Source organism: Mastigoproctus giganteus, chromosome 1 (assembly GCF_048544385.1).
Source record: "Mastigoproctus giganteus isolate SK-2022 chromosome 1, ASM4854438v1, whole genome shotgun sequence".
Lineage (NCBI taxonomy): Eukaryota > Metazoa > Arthropoda > Arachnida > Uropygi > Thelyphonidae > Mastigoproctus > Mastigoproctus giganteus.
In genome coordinates, this window is record NC_143575.1 from 251,068,928 (window position 1) to 251,091,702 (window position 22,775).

At 36.1% G+C, this 22,775-nt stretch overlaps 1 protein-coding gene across 1 annotated transcript in view; it reads right to left on the reverse strand.

Moving 5' to 3' along the window:
- LOC150091753 (uncharacterized) overlaps positions 1–22,775 on the reverse strand; it is a 285,842-nt gene that overhangs the window by 59,336 nt on the left and 203,731 nt on the right. Inside the window, exon 19 of the mRNA XM_090376803.1 lies at positions 476–808. Coding sequence (XP_090232929.1) covers positions 476–808 — 333 coding nt within the window. The remainder of the gene's footprint in view (positions 1–475; positions 809–22,775) is intronic.

The window sequence follows — 22,775 nt, forward strand, 5'->3', positions numbered from 1 at the left end:
ATGTCATGCGGAAATTTAGCACAAATTACAAATTAACTGTTTTCTTTATCATTATAAAAATATTTTTTTATTGCATTAGACTTTATACTATAAAAAAATTGTCTTATTTATATATAATCAGTTCAGGTATAATTCATATTTTGAACTCTTATTTCCAGGGTACAGATTTTTAAGTATATAATTTAAGTAAATTTAGAGCAGAAATATGACAGCTATAAATATTCAATGTAAATGAGTTGGAAAAAGCATCAATATGTACTCATTGTGATGTGTTCATTAGTATGTCTCCATAAGTTAGCTTTTCATTTCAAATAAATAAATACTATCCCCCAAAGGAGAAGTATATGCTATTTACTGCTAGTGCATATTGTTACATAGTAAACTATTGGATGCTATTTTTCCAACTTGTGCACTAATGCTGTACATGATTTAAATGAGTTTGTTTAGATTCAAAATTAAAAATTTTAAAAAGTACCTGATTTGGAATGTTTGACACCAGAAACAAATTTATGCTGTCCTACAACTTTTGATTCTCCCACATGGGGAGACACCTGTTCACTACTGCAACTACTTCCAGAAGTTGTCAGTGTTGGTGTACAATTAGCAAGCTTTTGAGATCCAGTTCCTAGTAGAAGTACAGAGTCGGTTGAATCTTGATCCATTTCAAGGTTGGAGGTAGGTGATTTTGTATTTGTACTATCTTCTATACAGGATGAAAGAGGTTCTGCATCAGTTTCAGTAGACTCAGCAAGTTTTATATCTGTTCGTTCCTGTGTAGGGCTCATAGGGCTTTCATCAAGACCATTTACTAAAAGCAACAAATGAGCACGTTACATAAAAATATACTCATACTTAAACAAGTACAGTGATATGTATGGTGGAGATGTCTAAAAACAGTATGCAAAAAGAAAATGGATGTACAGAATAGAAAGCATAATTTCTTACATGGTAGGAAGCAATAGTATGCAAAGTAACAGCTAGAAGAATGACCCACACATATTAATATTGAATGCAGTTAGTATGAATATGGAATATAAAAAACTGGAAGGTGCAAGGCACATCCAGTTTCTGTAGTCCCAGACAATACACTGATAGAATTTCACAATGATTTTGTTTCTGCGAATGAGGAACATGTGAAAAGAAACTAAAAAGCATAATCATGTTCCATGGTGCCACAGCACATACAGTTCAAGTAGTATGAGGTTTTGAACCAACCACAGAAAAAGTCATAGGTAAAAACAGAAGATATTCCTTGAGCAAAGTAAATCTGAACTATACAGTTTTGCATATATGCACAAATTGAATTTTTATTAATAAACAATTCATTTCAAGTTAATTTGAACCTGCAATCCATCTACCACCAAATCTTTTACAGTAATTTTTAGAACTGTGCAAACTACACTGTATGCACTCACACACTCTGAAATTTAATCCGGATCCTGTTCATATTAATTTGCCCTATATCCTTTATATTAATCATGTATTTTAACCTTTCTTGTTGGAAGTAAAACTATTATTTTTGCAAGTTTTCATATTCTAATTTAAAATGCCCATAAGATATTAACACGAATAAGTACATCTGTGAAAATGAAGTCTGATTACAGAACATAACTCAGCCTCATTCAATTTTCTACTGGAAAATTATTTATAAAATAGCAATTTCCAGTGTGTGACTTGAAGAATATATTTGTACAAACTGGCACATGTTGGAGAAGAAATTTTTGACTGATGAAGATTCTTACTTGTACTCATCCATTAGGATCAAGTGCTAAACCTGTGTTGGCAATTATGTAGAACAGTGGTGTCCAATCTACAGCCTGTGAATAATTTTTGTACTGCCAGCACTGAAATTGAACTAAAACATTTTAGAGTCAGGCCACTACGCGTAATGTGTCCAGTGCAGTCATATGTGTGCAAATACAGTTATGTATGTATCATCTTTTCATATTGTGAAATTCTACTATCTTGATATAACTTGTTCATTATACTGAATTATTATTAATTTGCATTGAATTAAAAAATCATTCTTAAAACTGGAAAGAAGATAGTTGATTTGGAGTGTCACGTTTTTAATCAAAGGTGGACTGAAGACTATTTATTCACTGAGTACGATGAAAAAGCAGTATGTTTGGTGGGTAAGGAGACTGTCAGTTTTAAAAGAATATAATTTAAAATGACACTATGATTCCAAGCATAAATCTTATGATTTATGATTTATAGAGGTGTGCTGCAAAAAGAAGTGTTAAAAGTTACAAAATAAACAATACAAAATGTTAGGTGTATCATTATATTTATTTATTCATAAATTTTCTGAAGTGAGCATTTAAAAACAAAAGTAAGGTATTTTTTTTAAAAAACAAGTCATATTTTTATAATTTTAATAAAATCTAAAAATAAATCACTGACATAGATTTGTTGCACATAAGTGTTGGGAATTTGCACTTTTTATTTATAGCCTTAAAATAAAAAATTGTAACATGAAATATAAACATCCTTTTACATGTAACAAGATATGGGAAATGTAACACACTTGAATCACTCAGTGTGGCCCATGAAATCTGACCTTGAACATGTCCCCTGTATGGGAAAATGTTGGACACCACTGATCTAGAAAAATAATGTTATGATTTCATTCCTATGTTGCTAAATGACTTGGTATAGCAGCCTTGTGTACCCTACTTTCTAGACATCCATAAAACACACTGCATTGAAAATACTGTAAGTTGAAACCAATAATACATTGATTTCCTGTAATTCATTCTAAACTCTTGACAGGAACCCTAACAACATATAAAATAAGTATTTCTTATATGTTATACTTGATTTTTACATTAAAAATAAAAGTTTTATAAAGATTATTTAATAAATAGTTATAAAACATCTTAAAATAAAAAAACAAAACAAAACAAAAAAAAAAAAGATAAATTAGCATTTATCTTAGACTTGAAATGCAGGGCTGATGAAATCAATGGTAGGACTAGATGGGGTCAGGTGTCTTTTCAGTCTTTTGTCGTTCCTGGAGAAACTGTTCAAAGTGGACTGTTTTTGATGACTTCTTGTAGCTTCCTGAAGTCAGAAATGACTTCATCTTTCATTTTGTACATCATGAGTTCAGTGTTTTCAATGTTGGGGTGGTTTTTACCACTTCTCTTAAATGCTCTCAACAAGAAATGAGTCTTCAACTCTTCAGCTGACACTTTTTGGGTGCCTTCTTTTTCTTCTTCAGTGTCACTCACCATAATTTTCTCTGCCTCTTGTAGCTCCTCTGTTGTTAGTTCACGCCCATGAGTTTTAATAAGGTCCTCTACATCCTCTTTAGGCGCCTCCGTAGCCAGGTGGGCAGGAGTAGCAGTGCGTAGCACATGCTTCTTGATTAGACCGGGGTTCGAGCCCACGACCACCAAATACAGAGGATGCGGAAAGGTCAGGGAATGACCACCGCATATCCCCAGAGCAATATGGCCTTAGTTGCTAATGCTCCTAAGAAAAAAAAAACAAATAACAAATAATAACATCCTCTTTGTCAACCTCCAGACCCATTGATTCACCAATGGGTGACAATATCATTTGTCAAAGCACCATCATCTTCAAATCTGTCAAAGTTATGGATGATTAAAGGCCAGATGTTTTTCCAAGCTGAATTTAAGCACTTGGTGGAAACATCATTCCAAGAACTTATGATCAGCCTTACACAGTCCAGGATGATGAACTTCGAACTCCAAAAATCTTTGAGTGTGACAGCATTTTCACTATAAATTGCTGCAAAGCAAATTGCGAACAATTTCTTGGTATAGATTTTCTTAGTTTGCAATCACTTGCTGGTTCATTGGTTGAAGAAGAGGGTATTGGGTGGCAAAAATTTGACTTGGAAAAAAAAAAAAAAAAAGAGATTGAATAAGGTCGGGATCATGGCCTTTTCCCAAACTCTTCACTGAAGGACAGAAAACTTCAAATGTCCATTCACTGAAGACATATCTTGTAACCCAGCCCTTTTTGTTATGGCACCAAAACACTCCCAGCAAAGGCTTCAGCTTAAAATCTCCAGAGGCACTGGCACTCAACAGAAGAGTGAGCTTATTTTTCAAAGGCTTATGCTCAGAGGTAAACTGGCTTCATTCTCAGTGATGTATGTTCTCCTGGGCATTCGCTTCCAGAAGAGGCCAGTTTTGTCAACATTAAAACCTGCTGGAAAACAAAGCCCTCCTGATCAACAAACTCTTGGAATTCAATTTTAATGGCATCAGCTGCTTCTTTATCAGCACTAGATGCCTCTCCATGCCTTTCAAACACTTGATATTTACCCTGTTTTTGTGTGGCCTCTGCTGGCATTAAAGTCTTCAAAGTGCACAGCACTGCCACTGGTTGATGGAGCTTTAAGTTTCGGATCATCATAGATCTGCTTAGCATGTTTGCAGATATATTGCTTAGGCACTGTGTCACCCTTCATCTGCTTTTCCCTAATACATATTAACAAAAGCCTTTCCATTTCTAAAATAAAATGACGTTGTAGAGCGAATATCATCTTTTAAGGGCACAAAAGGTGATATAGTTGTACACGTTGGCACTAATAATATTAAGACTAGGAGACCGGCAGAATTACTTAACAAGTACAGGTCACTGTTGATGTTGAACAAAAGCCGAGAATTAGGGTTGAATTTGAAAGTGTCTGCAATTCTGCCCAGACACGATAGGAGGGAGTATATGATGAGAGCCTTGTCGATCAATTCGGCCCTGGAAAGATTGTGCAAGGCTCAAGGGGTAGAATTTTTTTCAGCCTGGACTGTACTTGTTAACAGGAGAGATTGCTTCTACAGGGATGGGATACACTTAAATAGAAAGGGTGCAAGAATATTTGCTGATGCTATCGAGGCAGTGTTAGGTGGGTCGGAAAACTGCTAGCTTGGGGGGGAGACAAAGACCAATAGATTGACAGTAGCCATTGGCAGAGGTGAAAGAGATTCTTGCACTGCTTCTATTAGAATGAGCAGAAGCCTGAAAAACAAGTTGCATGGTATTTCAGAGACTGCTGGGAGCCATTGCGGTACAAGTAAACACACGGGTTGTGTTAGGGTAGCTAAGAATAGAAACAGGTGCAGGTATACTTGCGTGTACACCAATGCTAGGAGTTTAGTAAATAAATTTGATGAATTTGAGGTATTGCTCAAAACATCAAAGGCAGATATTGTTGGGATATCAGAGACGTGGTGTCACACAGATATAAGGGATGCAGAACTGCAATTTGGGGAGTACAACGTCTACAGAAAGGATAGACAGGATAGGAAGGGGGGAGGGGTTATGCTATTAGTTAAGAAACACATAAAAACCAAGGAAGTGAAGCCAGTCGACATCGCTGGACAGTGCAGTGCAGTGTTGAGTCAGTTTGGTGTGACATAAGCATTGGGAGATCAAAATTGAGAGTAGGAGTGTGCCATAGGCCTAATGACTCTGATGAGTATAATAAGGAATTGTACAGGGAAATAGAGTGGGCCAGTAAATCAGAGAGTCTTATAATGGGAGATTTTAATTTCCCAGATATTGACTGGAATTTGGGGGCTGGTTACTCACGCACTAGCAGGGCTTTTGTGGATTTATTGGATGATTGTTTTCTACATCAGCATGTTCGGGAGGCAACTAGAGGGAGTAATACTCTTGATTTGATTATCAGCAGTGATTCTTCATGCATTAAGAATCTGCAGATAAATGAACCACTAGGTGGCAGTGATCACAGTGTGCTGAAGTGGGATTTACTGAAAGAGGTAACTACCATTAGGGGTAAAGGGAAGGGTTATTGCTTCCGTAAAGGTGACTACGATGGACTGAGACAGTATTTAAATTCTATACAGTGGGACCAACTGATGATGTTACCAACAGCAAATTCAAAATGGGAAGCATTCTAAGAACTTATCTTGGAAGCTACTAGGCTTTACATACCAACTAAGAAATATTGTTCAAGGTTTAGGCCAAAATGGATGTCAGATGAACTAATGAGGCATATGGCAGAGAAGAAAAATGCATGGGATACTTACAAATTAACACATGACACAGAAGCCTATGATAGATACAAGTTGATATGCAACCAAGTTACAAAGGAGGTTAGGCAGGCGAAGGCAGATTACGAGAAATCCTTGGCAAGGGATGCAAAGAAAAACAGCAAAGAGTTCTTTACTTATGTAAACTCTAGAAGGAAGGGGATGAATCAGATTGGTCCACTTGATATTGATGGGTCAACTGTTGATGATCCTGCTCAGGTAGCTAACAAACTAAATGAATATTTTGCATCGACATTCACACATGAGGAGTTATTCAGCAAGGGGAATGCCAGAGGTGTATTCAACTCTAGCAGTAAGCTACAGAATCTTGAAATAACTGGGAGTAAAGTGGAGGAGAAACTGTTGAAGATAAACACAAGAAAGGCACCCGGGGTGGATGGGAGCTATCCAGTTATATTAAAGGAGGCAGCAAAGGAAGTAAGCAAACCCTTAGCCATAATTATGAGAGCTTCCTTGGACTCAGGGGAGGTACCCATAGACTGGAAATGTGCAAATGTAACCCCAATTCACAAAGGAGGATCAAAGGCTGACACAAGTAATTATAGACCTGTGAGCTTAACTTCTGTTCCAGGAAAATTAATGGAGGCACTGGTTAAAGAAGCACTACAGGATCATTTAGACAAGACTTCAGTTATAGCTCAGACACAGCATGGTTTTGTTAAGGGGAAGTCTTGCCTGACCAACTTGATTGGATACTATGATGCAGTCACAAAAGAACTGGATGCAGGGAATAACTTTGATATTATATACTTGGATCTTAGAAAGGCTTTTGATACTGTTGCACATAGAAGACTGCTACACAAATTGGAGGCAAATTGCTGCTATGGATAAAGGGGTGGTTGAGGGGGAGAAGACAGAGAGTGGTAATCAATGGACACTGCTCATCGTGGACTAATGTTATTAGTGGAGTCCCTCAGGGCTCAGTGTTGGGTCCATTATTGTTTTCTGTATTTATAAATGATATTGATGATGGTATATCAAGCTTAATGTCCAAGTTTGCAGATGACACAAAGGTTGGCAGGGTTGTCAAGGACACTACTGACACTATGCTGCTGCAACAGGATCTGGAAAGGTTGAGCAGATGGGCTGAGAGGTGGCAAATGAAGTTTAACATTGACAAATGTAAAGTACTACACATGGGAAACAGCAACCCCAGAGCAACGTATCAACTCTGTGGTACTACACTGACAGTGGTAGAGAATGAAAGGGACTTGGGGGTGATTGTGCAGGCAGATATGAAGTTCTCTGAGCAGTGCAGACGGGCTGCAAGAGTAGCTCATGGAGTATTGTCAATGATATACAGGAATTTTTCCAGCAGGGATAAGGAGGTGATTATTCCATTGTATAAGGCAATGGTCAGGCCACACCTAGAGTACTGTATACAGGTCTGGAGGCCTCATTTCAAGAAGGATGTAGAGCTGCTGGAACGAGTACAGAGAAGGGCAACAAGATTAGTGAATGGAACAAAGGGGTGCTCTTACGAAGAAAGGCTTAAGTTTTGCAAATTACAGTGTCTGGAGACTAGGCACCAGCGAGGTGATCTGATAGAGGTGTATAAAGCCTTGAATGGTTTAAGCATGCTCAATGCTGATGGGATTCTTCCTCTAGCTCAGAAAAATCACCTGAGAGGGCATAAATTCAACTTGAGGAAAGACAGATGTAGGATAGACGTGTGGAAATTTGCCTTTAGCCAGCGGGTGGTTGGTTGGTGGAACAGACTGCCATCCCTTGTGGTGGAGGTTGATAGCCTAAATAAGTTTAAGGCTCAGCTGGACAGGTATTTTGAACGAACAGAGGGGTGAAGTGGAAGTGGTTTTTTTTTTTTTTTTTTTTTTTGGCTGATGCTGCATAAGCTTGCTTTCTTGCATCAAATGCCTCTACTAATGCTAATGCTAATAAAGTCTCTTCCCTTATGTACTGATGTGGCATCATCGCTAACTTTAACACTCTTTAGAATATCCTTTTGTTTAACTATTGTAGAAAGGGTTGACTGGGGAAAACCATACTCACGTACTAAGGTATTAATTTTTACTCCTTCATGTCTTTTTTTAATCATCTCCTGCTTCACTTTAAAGGAAATTTTATTCTTAATTTGCACTTTAGGAGCTGTGGTTATTTAATTTCAATTTACTTAATTAATAAATTCAAAAATAACCACAATTAAATTACTGTAATTATAATTAATAAACATACACCTTGTTTACACACTGAACAATAACAAAGATGCTAATTGGTTGAGAACAATTGTATGAATGATGTTCCGCATGCCATGTGTGTGAAAATTTCCACCCATGCATCATTTCAGCTATATTGGAAAGCCATCGGTTGCTGCAAATATCATCTATCTCTGAGAATAGTATTAGTAATAGTAATGGCCACATGGTGCAAGGAAGCGTATGGCTTATGCTACACCAGCCAAAAAATAAATAAATAAATAAAAATAAAATAAGAATAAAAACAAATTAATAATAATAATAATTAATAAGAGAAGAGGAAATGGACAACCTATGCATTTCCCTCCTCTCTTGGTAATTATCCAGCTGACCTTTGAATTTTCCCAGACTGTCAGCCTCTACCACACCCATATAGGTAACTTATTCCAGTAATTTATAACCCTCTGGCTAAAATAAACTCCCTGCAATTCAGTCTAAACAACTCCCCCCATAACTTGAAATTACGGTCCCTAGTTCTAGAATCATTTATAACCGTGAAATTTTCGTCCTTATTCATTTTGTTTATGCCTCTCAGAGCCTTAAACACCTCAATCAAGTCTCCTCCAAGGTGCCTAGTTTCCAAACTCTGCAACCCACATAGTCGAAGTCTTTCCTCATATGGACTCCCTTTTGCTGATCTCACCAGGCGAGTTACCCATCTTTGGACCCTTTCAAGGACATCTTTCTTTAGGTGCGGTCTCCATACTTGAACACAGTATTCCAAGCGTGGTCTAACAATAGCCTTATATAATGGGATTATGATGTCCTTATCTCTACTAGCGATTGTTTGATAAATCATTGATAGGACACCATGGGCCCTCCTTGCAACCAGTCTACAATGCTCGGAGAACTTCATATCTGACTGTATCGTAATACCCAAGTCCCTTTCCGCCACTACCAGCTTTAGTTCAACTCCGCCAAGCATATAAGTTATTCTGGGGTTACTGTTCCCTAGGTGCAATACCTTACACTTTGCTGGATTTTTCTAACCATCCCTGAAGTCTATCTAGGTCATTCTGAAGAAGCTCTGCTTGGTGGCAATCATTAACTACTCTACCAATCTTTACATCATCTGCAAATTTAGACATCATACATTCTATTCCTTCATCGATGTCATTTATGAAAATCAAAAACAACAATAGTTCTAATACTGATCCTTGGAAAACCCCACTTCTTTCATCAACCCAATCTGAGGAATAACCATTTATCACAGCCCTCTGCCTCTTGCCCCGAAGCCACCCTGCTATCCATCTAAGGATTTTCCCTGTGATTCCAACCTGTTCCAGCTTATAAATAACTGCTCATGTGGGACTGAGTCAAATGCTTTGCTGAAATCAAAATGAACAACGTCGAAATTATTCCTAAGTCCAGCTCTTGAGTGACCCTGTCAAAATAGCTAACCAGATTAGTTAAACATGATTTTCCCTTTACAAAACCATGCTGAGTATCCTTCAGAATTCCATTTCTATCTAAGTGATCCTGAATTTCACCCTTGATCACTGTCTCCATGATTTTCCCTACTACTGAAGTTAGACTAACCGGCCTTTTCCCGCTTCACTCTTAGAACTGCCCTTATGTATTGGAGATACATTGGCACTTTTCCAATCCAATGGAATCACTCCCAAGTCCAGTGATACTCTCATAATTAGCCTCAATGGTTCAATTCACTCACTTGCTGCCTCCCTTAAGATTATAGGGTAAATGCTACCCCAAGAGCCTTACTGGACTGTAGGCTCGAAAGTTTTTCATTAAATAAACGTGTGAAATTTCGACATCATTAATTACATTTTTTTTTAAACTTTACTCCCAGAATTTCTCATTGAAGTGAAGGATTTTTCTTCTGTAAATATCGATGCAAAGTAACTGTTGAGTTCATCTGCAACTTCAGTTGGGGTATCTAATACTATCCCACGTCTATTACACAAGGGTCTAATCTGGTTTTTCCTTCTCTTCTTTGCATTTATATATGTGAAGAATTCCTTATCACCCCCCCCCTTTGCTCTCTTTGCCAGCCTAACCTTTTCAGTGGCATTATCACAGATTAATTTGTAACTGTTATAGACTTCAGTACTTTTTATTGCTATATAACTTTTCCATGCTGTCTTTTTCTGCTCAAATAATTTGGCAACTTCATTATTCATCCAACTTGGAATCCTCCCCGTGGAGTATTTTTTTAATGGTATATAAACATTCAGGGCTTCTGTGATTAATGTTTTAAAGGTATACCATAATGCAATTGTATTTGCTCTCTGTGAGATTATCTGCCCAGTTAATAGAGGCCATGTAGCACCTTAAGGCATTGTAATTTCCTTTCCTGAAATTATAACCCATTCCTTTGCCTTTAACTATTGCTACTTCTCTCTTCATTGTCTGCCAAAAAACTCTGTGATCACTTCCTGCTACTGGTTCCTGTACTGTCAGCCCTTTTAAACCTATTAAAACCTGCATTAATATTTAATGCAGGTTTTAATATTGGATGTTGATGTTATTGGAAGTCGAGGCCCCACTGTATTTTCATTCCATATGAAATCTTTATGTAACTTGGAATAAATATAACCTCTGAATAGGGATGTACAATATAAAGCATTTTTTGCATACTGCAAAGCAAGTGAAAGTTTATTACAACAGGTGCTTTTTTCTGTTCCAAGTAATCCCAGGTAATCAAGCAATCCCAAACCCAGAAAATTAAATGATGACACCCTAGAAAAGCACAGTGCATATCAAGATTCACAGAGACCAAATATTCAGATTATTATAGATTTCAGAAAAAATACTAAACAATATTGCCAAGTGGACCATCTATATGTGAATGGCATAAGAAATTCATGGAGACTGGAAGTGTCTCATAGCATCCAGGATCCAAGCATAAGTGAAGGATGTGGAATAAATCCAAGAATCATCTGTGCATAGGCCTCATTAGGCTGTATGTAAGTGTAGCTTGGAATTGCAGATTACATGTTCAACAGCGTACGAGGTGCTAAACATGTACCTGGGACTGCATGCATATAAGATTCAACTATTATGGACATGAAACAGCTGGATGAGGACAATGAATTCCTAAGACAAATGATATTCATTGGGCTGATGTGTATCATTGGGATGATGGTACACACAAATACAGGAATTACAGCAGAGGATAACTGATGCTGTTGTAACAATCAACAAAGGCATACTTGAGTGAACCTTAAGAGAGTCAGCATATCACCTTGGTATTCAGATTAAAAGAGGGGCTCATATCAAAGTGGACTAATGATGACAATGAATGAACACAACCACAAATTATGTTCATTTCAAATAAAGTAAATCCAATTAAAATATACAGGTAGGCCTTGTTTTGCGCTGATTCGCAACAGTGCCAATCACTATCCACAACACCATTTTTATTTTTATGTATTTATTTTTGCACATATATATATATTTTTTTTGAAATTTTTTTTTATAAATTGAAAGTTTAAAATCGTCAGACAAAATTTATCGGCATCGTACTGTGCTATGTATCATGCACTGTTCACGTGATTTAGGACAATCTGAGCCAATTAGCGCATCTGTATCAGAGACGAGAAAGATTCCCACTCTCAAAGTAGGTACTCGTGGATGCGGGTGGTAAAAGGTCCACGAGGTGAAGTATTCAGTTGGTTGTTGTTTACGCTATTTACACGTGTTGTAATTTATTATGCTAACATTTTTTATTAATTGTGCTATTAATAAATTAAATAATAATAATAGTGATAGCTGTGTGCAGTTTTTGCCAATTGTGTTATAAAGTTTTTAATTTAATAGAATAAAGAGATGCCATGTCTGGTAAAAGTAGTTCATTGAATCATAGTGCAATATTCATAGGATGGAATCTGGTGAAAGCTACCCTAATGTGTGTAGAGCTATGAATATGCCTCCATCAACTATTACTACAACCATGAAGAATGTAAATAAAATAAAACAATCAATGCAAAGTGGTAGGTGAAATTTTTGGTGCCCTGAACCTAACCCTGTGATTTCAATTGACTCCATTATATAAAGGGTTCCATTTGCACCTGTCCCCCCAGGAACCTAACCCTGACATAAATCGAGGGCTATCTGTATTCTGATTTCGGAGCCTTGGAGAATGTTAATAATTCAATAACTTCTTAACATTGATCTATTAAAAGAAAACCTACTGATATTTGGATGTTTTATTTATTTATTTGATTATCGAGTCAGTTAGTTAAGGCCATGAAGCACTGTTGTATTATTTTTAAATTGTGTGTACTCTACAGTCTTTTGGCCACAATGTCAGAAAAGCCTATAAATATTTCTTCTGTCTTACCAAGATTTCAACCTAGGCCTTAACCACATGGTATGAAAGAACAGTGATCTGTCATACTATGAAGACTTTTTACATGTGCAGTTTATTACTACATAATGTAGTATGGTTGAGGAAATATTAGGGTAGACTGCAGAAATGATGGAAGGAGACCAGAGGGTGCTCAAAAAAGTGGGACTTTGTGTCAATCCTCACTTAACAGTGTCAACCAGGAAATATGTGTACAATGATATATAGGGAGCTGCATAGCATCTGATTTTATGAAAAAGCAAACAAACTAAACATTACAGCAAAACCCACTGTAATTGGTTTCTGGAACATTGGAAAGCTGTGTTTGATTCTGTTAAGTGCATTGAGAATGTTATTTACCAGAGTGTGTTGTCCCAACCATGAAGTTTGATGAAGGACCCTCAATGCCATCATCATTGGGAATTATTTCTTGTGGTCTTGGCTTGGATCATTGGCCATTGTTCCTGGGACAATGAGTGGCATAAAACACATTGGCGTTCTGGTCATTTCTATTCTATCTACACCATTGGCCTTAACGCTACTGAACATTTCTGGGATGAACTGGAATATTGACTTTGATCAAGGCCAACATGCCTGCAATCAACGACCAAATTGACTATTGTATTGAAAGAGGAATGGGCCAAAATACCATCTTTCATTAACAAAAACTGGTTCAGAGTCTGCTAATGATGATAGCGTGTAATTAAGGTGGGCTGACACATTAATAATGAGACAGTCCACCTTAATTATTAAGTATTGTACTGTATTGCATCAATAAAAGAATCTTTGAAATATACAAGTAGCTGGCTACTTTTGGCAATATAGTTTATATTCACAGCAGTTGATCTGATCACCATGCTTGTTCATGCATGATGACTGTTTGAACAAGGCAGGGTGCTACTGTTTCAACTACAGACCTAATTATTAGTTCAAAATAATTTTGCATACCTGAAATGCATAAGCATAAAGTTCACAAAACAATATGAAATATCAACAAGGGTGGCAGAACACTGTGATTTAAAAAAAAAAAAAGAAAAAAAAAAAAAGAAAAAAAAAGTGCCCATTGTCTGAGCACACAAAAAGTAGGGTAGTGCACTGCAACATCAAAATGTCACTTTTTTTGAGTGGTGGTGGTGGTGGTGGTGGGGAGCTAAATGGTAACAATCCACAATCTATTTAAATTATGTATTTAATATAAAGCATGTACTTCTATAATTAAATGCAATATTTGGAATTCTGCAGATCATCTTGCTGATTACAGTTTAGATACAAATGTGAAGTCAAACACAAATTTCATTTGTTTAAGTGGTTTTCAACCTGGAATGAGATTCAGCAAATATCCTGAAAATTTTTTTATTACTGATTTTTAAAATTTCATTTTATATCTATGTTATCTGTTTTAAAAGATAATTTCATTTTATGCAAAAATTTGTGCATATAAAAACAGGTTTAAAAGCACTACTGAACAATATGATCAAATGAGACTAATGCAGTTTGTTCAACTTACTATTTTTTTCATTCAAGTGAAATTTTTTCACTTGAATGAAAAAAATAGTAAGTATAACGGTAACCATTTTTTCCACTAAAGGAAAGGAACGAATACAACTGCAAAGGAGTTTGTTAATGCATGACTATTATACTGCAGTTACTTAGTGACATATGTTTAAAAATAATTACTCTTAAAAGACTCATTTGTCATAGTAAATACAGTAAACTCTGGCTTATCTGACTTCTGTTGGATTTTAGAGTAGCTGGGTAATTAAGTTTTTGGATGTACAAGAGTTATACCTATGATTCAGCACTAGAGCTATTAATTCAGCACAAAAACTATTAAGGAAATTAATAAAAAAAACTTCAAAAATGTAATAATTTAAACTAAAAGAAAGGAAAAAATACAAACACCATTTTTTCAGTTATCATACTGCCTTGAATATAAGCCACACTTTTTCTCCAAAAATGAATTTAGCTAAAAGAACAAAGTGAAGGAGTTCAAAAATGGTTTTATTTTTATTCAAAGTAATCACCATCTGACATGATTACTTTGAATAAAAATGAACTTACAACAATGTTCTTACAGTTTTTGAAAAGAGTCAGTGAAGGGGTCCAAAGAAGATGATGTTCAGTTCAGAGGTTACATTTTTCTTTGTCCTCAACATCCTGAAATCTCTTTTCTTTAATTGCAGCTTATATGCCTGCTTCCATAAAATAGTTTTGCAAGGCTACTCAAAAGGCAAGGGTAACCTCAAGTGGGTACATTGGTTGACATACTGCATGTATTTATTTTTATAATTTTCCTAAATTTGAAGGATATAGGGTTACCTATATATATAGTCATATAAATTAGAATAAGGTTTAAAATAATAAAATAATGCCAGCAGTACGGCAAGACAAGAGCAAAAAAAACAAAGTTAAACCTAAATTCAAATCTAACAGGGAGGGAAGAGAAAGGTAACAAGAATAAAAATATTGCAGCGGAAACTCTAAATTAATTTAGAAAATCTAATTATACGAATAATAATTCATTGAAATTTAAAAGCCAATTAAATAGAAATTTAGTGGTGCCCCCTCTGATGGTCACCAGGTCCAAATTTATGTGAAATATCACCAAACAGAGATTTAAATCACTAACAATAAAACAAAACAAAAATAGAAAAAAGACTGACCATTATGCCTCATCTCAACAGAGGACCACAAGGCCAATAATGGTCAGGGAATCGCTGCATTTCGAACGCTAAACAAATCGCTGCAAAGGAGAAACGATTGCAAGATCAGGACCACCGCTGTTCAATTCCCTGCATTGGTGGTTCGATTTGGGGATCGGTGTGGCGGATTGATCTTGCGATCGTTTCTCCTTTGCAGCAATTTGTTTAGCGTTCGAAATGCAGCGATTCCCTGAATATTATTGGCCTTGTGGTCCTCTGTTGAGATGGGGCATAATGGTCAGTCTATTTTTTCTATTTTTGTTTTGTTTTGTTTTATTGTTAGTGGTTTAAATCTCTGTTTCATGATATTTCACATAAATTTGGACCTGGTGCCCATCAGAGGGGGCACCGCTAAATTTCTATTTAATTGGCTTTTAAATTTCAATGAATTATTATTCGTATAATTAGATTTTCTAAATTAATTTAGAGTTTCCGCTGCAATATTTTTATTCTTGTTACCTTTCTCTTCTCTCCCTGTTAGATTTGAATTTAGGTTTAATTTTGTTTTTTTCACTCTTGTCTTGCCGTACTGCTGGCATTATTTTATTATTTTAAACCTTATTCTAATTTATATGACTATATTTCAAGCATCATGTAGAGGAATATGCTTTTTGCTGCCTCTGATGTGTGCTGTACCCTCCTTTTTATTTTTATTAAGTAATACTTCTTTTCCAACATTATTTAAATATAATTTTATATATATATAGGTAACCCTCTATCATGGTAAAATGTGTTTACACTTCTATGGAATCTTCAATCATATGAAAAAAATAATTTTCAGAATCTTCTCTTCATTCCTATTTTTAAAGCTTCGTAATTTGTTACTCCGTTCCTCTCACTTGCACATATCGTGCAAGTGAGAAATGTCAACTAGTTTAGTTAGTATGTACATATTACAGTACGTATTAATTCTTCCGATTATCACGTATCATTTAATTTTTTAATTGGTAAGGTAATAAAGGGTAAATCTGTACTTAATATATCTTTACTTTTATAGCCTGTGGATAATATTCCTCGTATTTTCGCTAATTAGAATCGCTGTTTAATCGAATTAAAATTCAATTCACAAATGTGATCACAATGACCGGCGCTTATTACATATCGTATAGTGAACGGTACTTTACAATGGTGACTCCATCGTAATGCGATTTGATTGTACAGTGAACCAATTGCAAAGGGGGGGGGATTTTTTTTTTTAAACTATTTACGTGAAACTTCAGATAATTGGGGCAGCCGCTTAATTGGGCCAAAATGCACCAGTCCCGATGTGTCCCAAATAACCGGAATCGACTGTATATATAGGTAACCCTCCTATAACATGGTAGTTAGGTTCCTATAAATTCTTGTGTAGCGCGAAACCACGTTATACAGGACTAAGAAGCAGTACAAAAAGGGGGATTACATTCCAAAAACTAACAAAGATACACCATTTTTTATAACTATTGGAAACTTAATTTTTATTAAAAATAGTAATAACTGAACAAACGTCCTACAAACTTGATACATACATGCCAGATAATGTATGTTCATTTAATTTTCTTCCTCTTCGTCGCTGCTAAGTATAATCAAATGAGAAAATTTACTCTGTTGCAGAATATCATCACCTTCTGAACTTTCTTCTGTAACATCTTGATTTCGTGTATCTTCTGCTCTCTCTCTAAAAAATCAGCAATCTGGGTTTTTGTTTGCTTTAGCTTGATAGATATTTGTAAATTTCATGGTATGGAGCTAAGCATTTTTGAAGCTCCCTTTTGAGACAAAGCTCCTTTTAGTCGAAGGATCTGCATTCAAAAAATAAGATTCTAATTGCTTGGCTAAGTTTATGCCTTCCAGTATGCTTTTTAGTGTAAAATTTGGAACTTCACAATTTTCATCTGCACTATCATCCTTTGAATTGATTTGGTTTACCTCCAATGCCATTTTTACCAAATCTGCTTTGCCAGCCACTTTTTCTACCAGTAATTCTTGAACATCTTCAGTAGTCATAACAAAACCTTCTCTGTCCACCGATTAGCAAGTTCTACAATTGCACCAATTCTGGAAATATGGCCGGTTCAACCATATTTCCTGAATGAATTGACTCTGGCCATACATTTTTCCAAAACGCAGTCAATGTTGACAGTTGGTTTTACTTCTTTGAGCAATAAAGCTATGATCCCAATAGATATAGTCCACAATTGAAAAATGTTTCCATGCCTCCATCATTTTAATAGATTCAGAATCAAATTTTTACAAAATCCACAAACGATTTTCTGATGTAATGAGTTTTAAAGGTAAATTAAAAGACTTTGAAATAGATTTTTTCCACAAGTTCAACCAGCAAAAGTTCAGTAGCACAGAACCTAACACGGGGATTTCCCAATAATTTTTTTTGCATAACGACAAGCGAGTCAAAGGCGGGGAATCACAAAAAAAGAATGGAAATGCTGAAAAATTACATACAACATAATGGCAGAGTTTTTCCTACACAAAAGCACAAAAATACTGTGTTATGCAAGGTTTGCAGGTCTGTCGCATTCTCTAACAGTGTTAGAGCAAAACCATGTTATATAAGTACCATTGTTTTTTCACACTGCTTTCACATCTGCAAGAACCTTTAACATTACCATAATCTGATTGGAGACGATGAGAACCTAGCTGAGTTATTTGTTTTCTTGAACAGATAAGATTATTTAACAGATTTTAACTGGTAATTGCACTATGGAATTGAATCAGGCACAATATGGCCTTAGCAGCCCTTGTGCCATTAAACAACGTATCAACCAACCATAAATACTGTTGTGTGAGGATTGCTGCAATTTATCTATCGTGTTAAAGTGAAACAGTGTTGCAGAAGTACTGTGTTGCTTGTATATATAAACTAGATAAGTTTATTATATATATATATAGAGGCTCTTCTGATGTAGTATAGCTTCGAAATATTTCTCATTTCTGATGTTTTTTAGTTTTCTTGCTGCATAAGCTTTCCTTATGTAGATGAGTATGTCTTCACTAACACCAGTTCAAAGAATTGGTAGTAGTGGAGCTCTGGAAGCAAGAATGACTGAACTCAATAGAAACAAGCAGAAAAACTTGTTCCTATTGAGTAAAAGAATTCAAGACTGGGATGTTGCACCAACTAGGAATTATAAAACTATATACTAATATAACTGCAAGGGTAAATAACAAGGCTAATATAACTGCATAAAACCCACAAAGCTGCCTTAAATTACAGCAAAAGGAAAAAAATAATGCCTCTTGTTGAGGCCCATAAGACAATTGTGTGGGGGCCTATGACAATTTACAATCCAAGTTCTAGTGCATTAGTTAGATTATGCCACTGTGCATGGTTTTTGATGTTTATAAACTAATAGCTTTTTTAACTCAGATTTTTATGTTGAGAATTTGTAAACTAAATCTTCATGTTGGCAACACTGCCTTCAGTCAGTGGTTTCTTGACCTTGAGAGCTCCATGCAGCAATGGTCTTCAGTGTGAGCTCAGTTTATTTTTGAGGTTATCATGTCAAACGTGTTGAAAAGTGAGTAAAATATTTTCACTCAAGTGTTTGAACAATTGAAACTTATTTTGCTATATTTGTGGAAATTATGTAGTCCTCAAGCAAAGAAAAGATATTAAAGAATTTGTAAAAAAAATATGTATTGTGCTTATTCTGGAGTGAAACTCTGTGTCAAAGATAAACAATGGACTCCAGAATGGACACTGTGTTGAAGCACTGAGATTATGGAAAAATGGTAATATTCCATATGCCTTTAGACCATTTCCACACTGATAAGTTTCACTGCAAAATTTCCCACAGTTGTGTATGGCCCACAAATTTATAAATGTACCAAAGAAGGAAGGCAGTGCCATTGTAAGCATGCATGGATATTGAGCTGTGCTTTACAATTTATTTTTGAGCACAGCAAGGTTGGCATGTGTGTGTGTAAGGGGGGGGGACAAAATGCCAAAGTTCGTTATCTGGAAGTTGGTACAACTCTTGCAGTACAACTTTTAACTCATATTGTTCATTTTATGGTGACAATACAGGAAATTCATTACAAAGTGTTATCTCACCTTTACCACTCATTGCACACAGCCACCAAAAGGCACCTGGAGGGTGATGATTCTTAGAAAAAAGGGAAGAGCAGGGTTGTCTGAATGACTATTAGATGACACAAAAGAATATTCTTTTAAAAAATACATTAATTAATTAAGTGCCATAGGAAGTGTGTAGAACATAATGTATAGTTTTGGGCCATTTTTATAGTCTTCGTGAAAAGTTTATAGTTTCCATTCAAATTGCTCTCACATATAAATCTTGGTTAGTGTTACAGATTCAAGTCTTTTTTTTTTTTTCAATCGCAAAAAGCCTTTATACAGAATATCTAGTGAGTGCTGTAAATGTGATTGAGGGATTGGAAGAAGTTCTGAAGGTTAAATATATATATATATATATACATACACACAGGGTGATTCACTACCAGTGCGACAAACTTGCAGGAGGTGTAGGGGGCACAAAGGCGAATTGGAATCACATAGCATTGCAGGGTCTGAAATGCCTTCGTCATGCAGTAGAGGACGTTGAATGGGAGGTCGCGTGAACAGCGATCCCGCTGGAAGTCACCATTTGCGAACCGTTTCTGTTGAAGAAACCAAGTAGCAAAAGTCCTCCGGAGTGGATAATCTGTAGGCTCCAATGACTGGACGCATTGCAGATGGTATGAACTCATTTGGTTTGTTGACAGTATCCTCCATACAGTGGATTGGGAAATATCCAATCGTTAGCCTATCACTCGAGTACTCATACTCGGATTGCCTTCTGCAAGACGTAGGACATTCTCCTCATTGTCTGGCATCCTCGTCGTTCACTCTCGATTCATGGTACCTCTCGTGAAACAACCAGTCTCACGTAACCTTCTGTGCACACGTGCGAAAATTGTATGATGAGGAGCATGCCTGTGCGGGAAACATTCCTGGTACAAGCGCAGAGCGGCGCGTCGCTACAGTCTGCAGCTCCATACACGAGTGCACGTCGGCCAGTTTAACGTTTGAATACGCATCCATCCTACTGCCTCGGGAACCGGTTCGCAAATGTTGACTTCCAGCAGGATTGCTGTTCACGCGACCTCCAGTTCAACGTCCTCTACCGCATGACAAAGGCATTTCGGACCCTGCAATGCTATGTGATTCCGATTTGTCTTTGTGCCCCCTACACCTCCTGCAAGTTTGTCGCACTGGTAGTGAATCACCCTGTATATATAATATAGAATGAGTATGGGGTAAAGAATAGTCCAAGGAACCATCTGTAGAACCAATAGTAAAAATGAAAGTAAGTAACAGTAATGAAAATATTATGAAATATGTTATGTCAAAGTACTGTGTTGCAATTATGATGATTTTGGCATTTTCTTCAGGAGTCAGCTGCCAAAACTAAGGGAAATGCAACAACAACAAAGCAAGGCCTCTGTTTCGAACACAAGATATACTCAGTACATGGTAAATTACAGAATTTAAGAAATTAACAAAAGCAAGGAAAGAGTATAATAGCTGATGCATATCTCGTGGCTGACCCTACAGAGGTGGAGGTAAAAAGTAACAACTAGCGTAAAAAGGAAAAGTATAAGGAAATAATACCTAAGTAAATAAATTTCAAAACAAGAATGAGATGAAATTAAAATCAGTGGACCAAAGTGGTACTTACTATCGTGCTGTGTCAGTGCTGGAATGTGTGCCAAGAGGCATAAGCCAACACGCTGCATAGGTGAATTGGAAAGAGAGAATTTTCCGCTGTAGATAGAGTATATATATGCTAGTTCTGCTAGTTTATCTAATATTCGTCTTTCTCAACCTTACTATTATTGTCTCATTAGCCTTCTCTTGAATCTATAGTATAAATTCCGTTTGTATCCCCTTTCACTATTGTTCTTTTATACTGGCACTTTTAACCACTAACATTATGATTGGTATGATTAAAGCTATTGGCACTTTTAGCCCTAAGCTCTTTTTATCTTCAGCCTCAGCAGTATACTTCTTGTCTCTTTACTATAATTTTTACATGTATTTTAGTCTAACATTATGTTTATAATGTTGATTCTATACTTATATTGATATTTTTATTATTTATTATTCTTATTATTTTTGTTTACTTATTTATGGCTTGTACACATTCTACTAACATACTACATGGGCAGAGTAGGATAAACTTGACCACGGGGGCTCATGCTTTGTACAGCCCTTTGACACATATTACTGACACTATACACACACACACACACACACACATAGGACACGCACCACACAGAGCAAATCAGCATCTAATGCTTCCAGCCTATATAAAGTTGAGAAATCTACCACTAACACCTATCATATCCATTGCTACCCAAAATTTAACACATGTACCAACAAACTTTGTCGTACATATCCATATATGCACCCATATTACATTATTCCAGGGATCCCATCTTCTGCAAATGCAGCAATGTAATCTACCTCATCACTTGCAACACCTGTAACAGTAAATATGCTGGCCAAACCAGCAACAAACTACACCTCAGACTCAACCTCCATAGATCGGATATAAACAACTATAATAACCACAATAAACGTAAGAACAGGAGATTGAATATAAGCATTTTCAGGTACACTCCTTTATGAATATATACATATCCATCCTACAGCACATACCAGACCCTTTCTCTAGAACCAGAAAAGAATAGTTCTACATGCTCAAACTAAAAACACTTTACCCATATGGGCTTAACAATAAATTTAACCATTGTATCATCTCTAACAATATAACAAATATGTGTATCTATGGCAAGTTTCAAATAGTAAGAGGCCTTCAAAAATCTGAACCTAAGATTTTTGAAGACCTCTTACTATTTTGAACACATCCTAAGAAAAGAACAATATTGGTATTTTCTCACAGACTTTGTCAGAACGGGACAGTTGCCATAAAGATGTACAGAAAATTCATAACTTACTCTTTGGCACTAAACCCAGTGTCTCTCAGCTTTGAGTTTACCTCAAAGCACTTGCAAGACCTAATATCAGACATTTGTAAGTTGAGGTTAAAACCTCACACCAATATGGATAACACAGAATTTGCAACCCTTATTTTGAGGTATATTAGCAATATGGACAGCATCGACAAGCACTCTAATCTCCTTCCTGCCACTTGCTAATTTCTATACATAAAATCTAAATTTAGTTACTCTAAATCTTTTGGACTAATAGCATGGCAACTATAAGCATTTATTCACCAACTTGAACAATTTCACTCCAGACTCCAATAGTTGCACATGCAAACGATCAAACCTACAGCCTTATGTCAATTCACATTTCGAATACATTATGATTGGCGATCTAGATATTATCCCCAATTTAGCATTAGCATTAGTAGAGGCATATGATGCAAGAAAGTAAGCTTATTCAGCATCAGCCAAAAAAAAAAAAAAAAAAACAACTCCCATTTCACCCCTCCGTTCGTTCGAAATACCTGTCCAGTTGAGCTTTAAATTT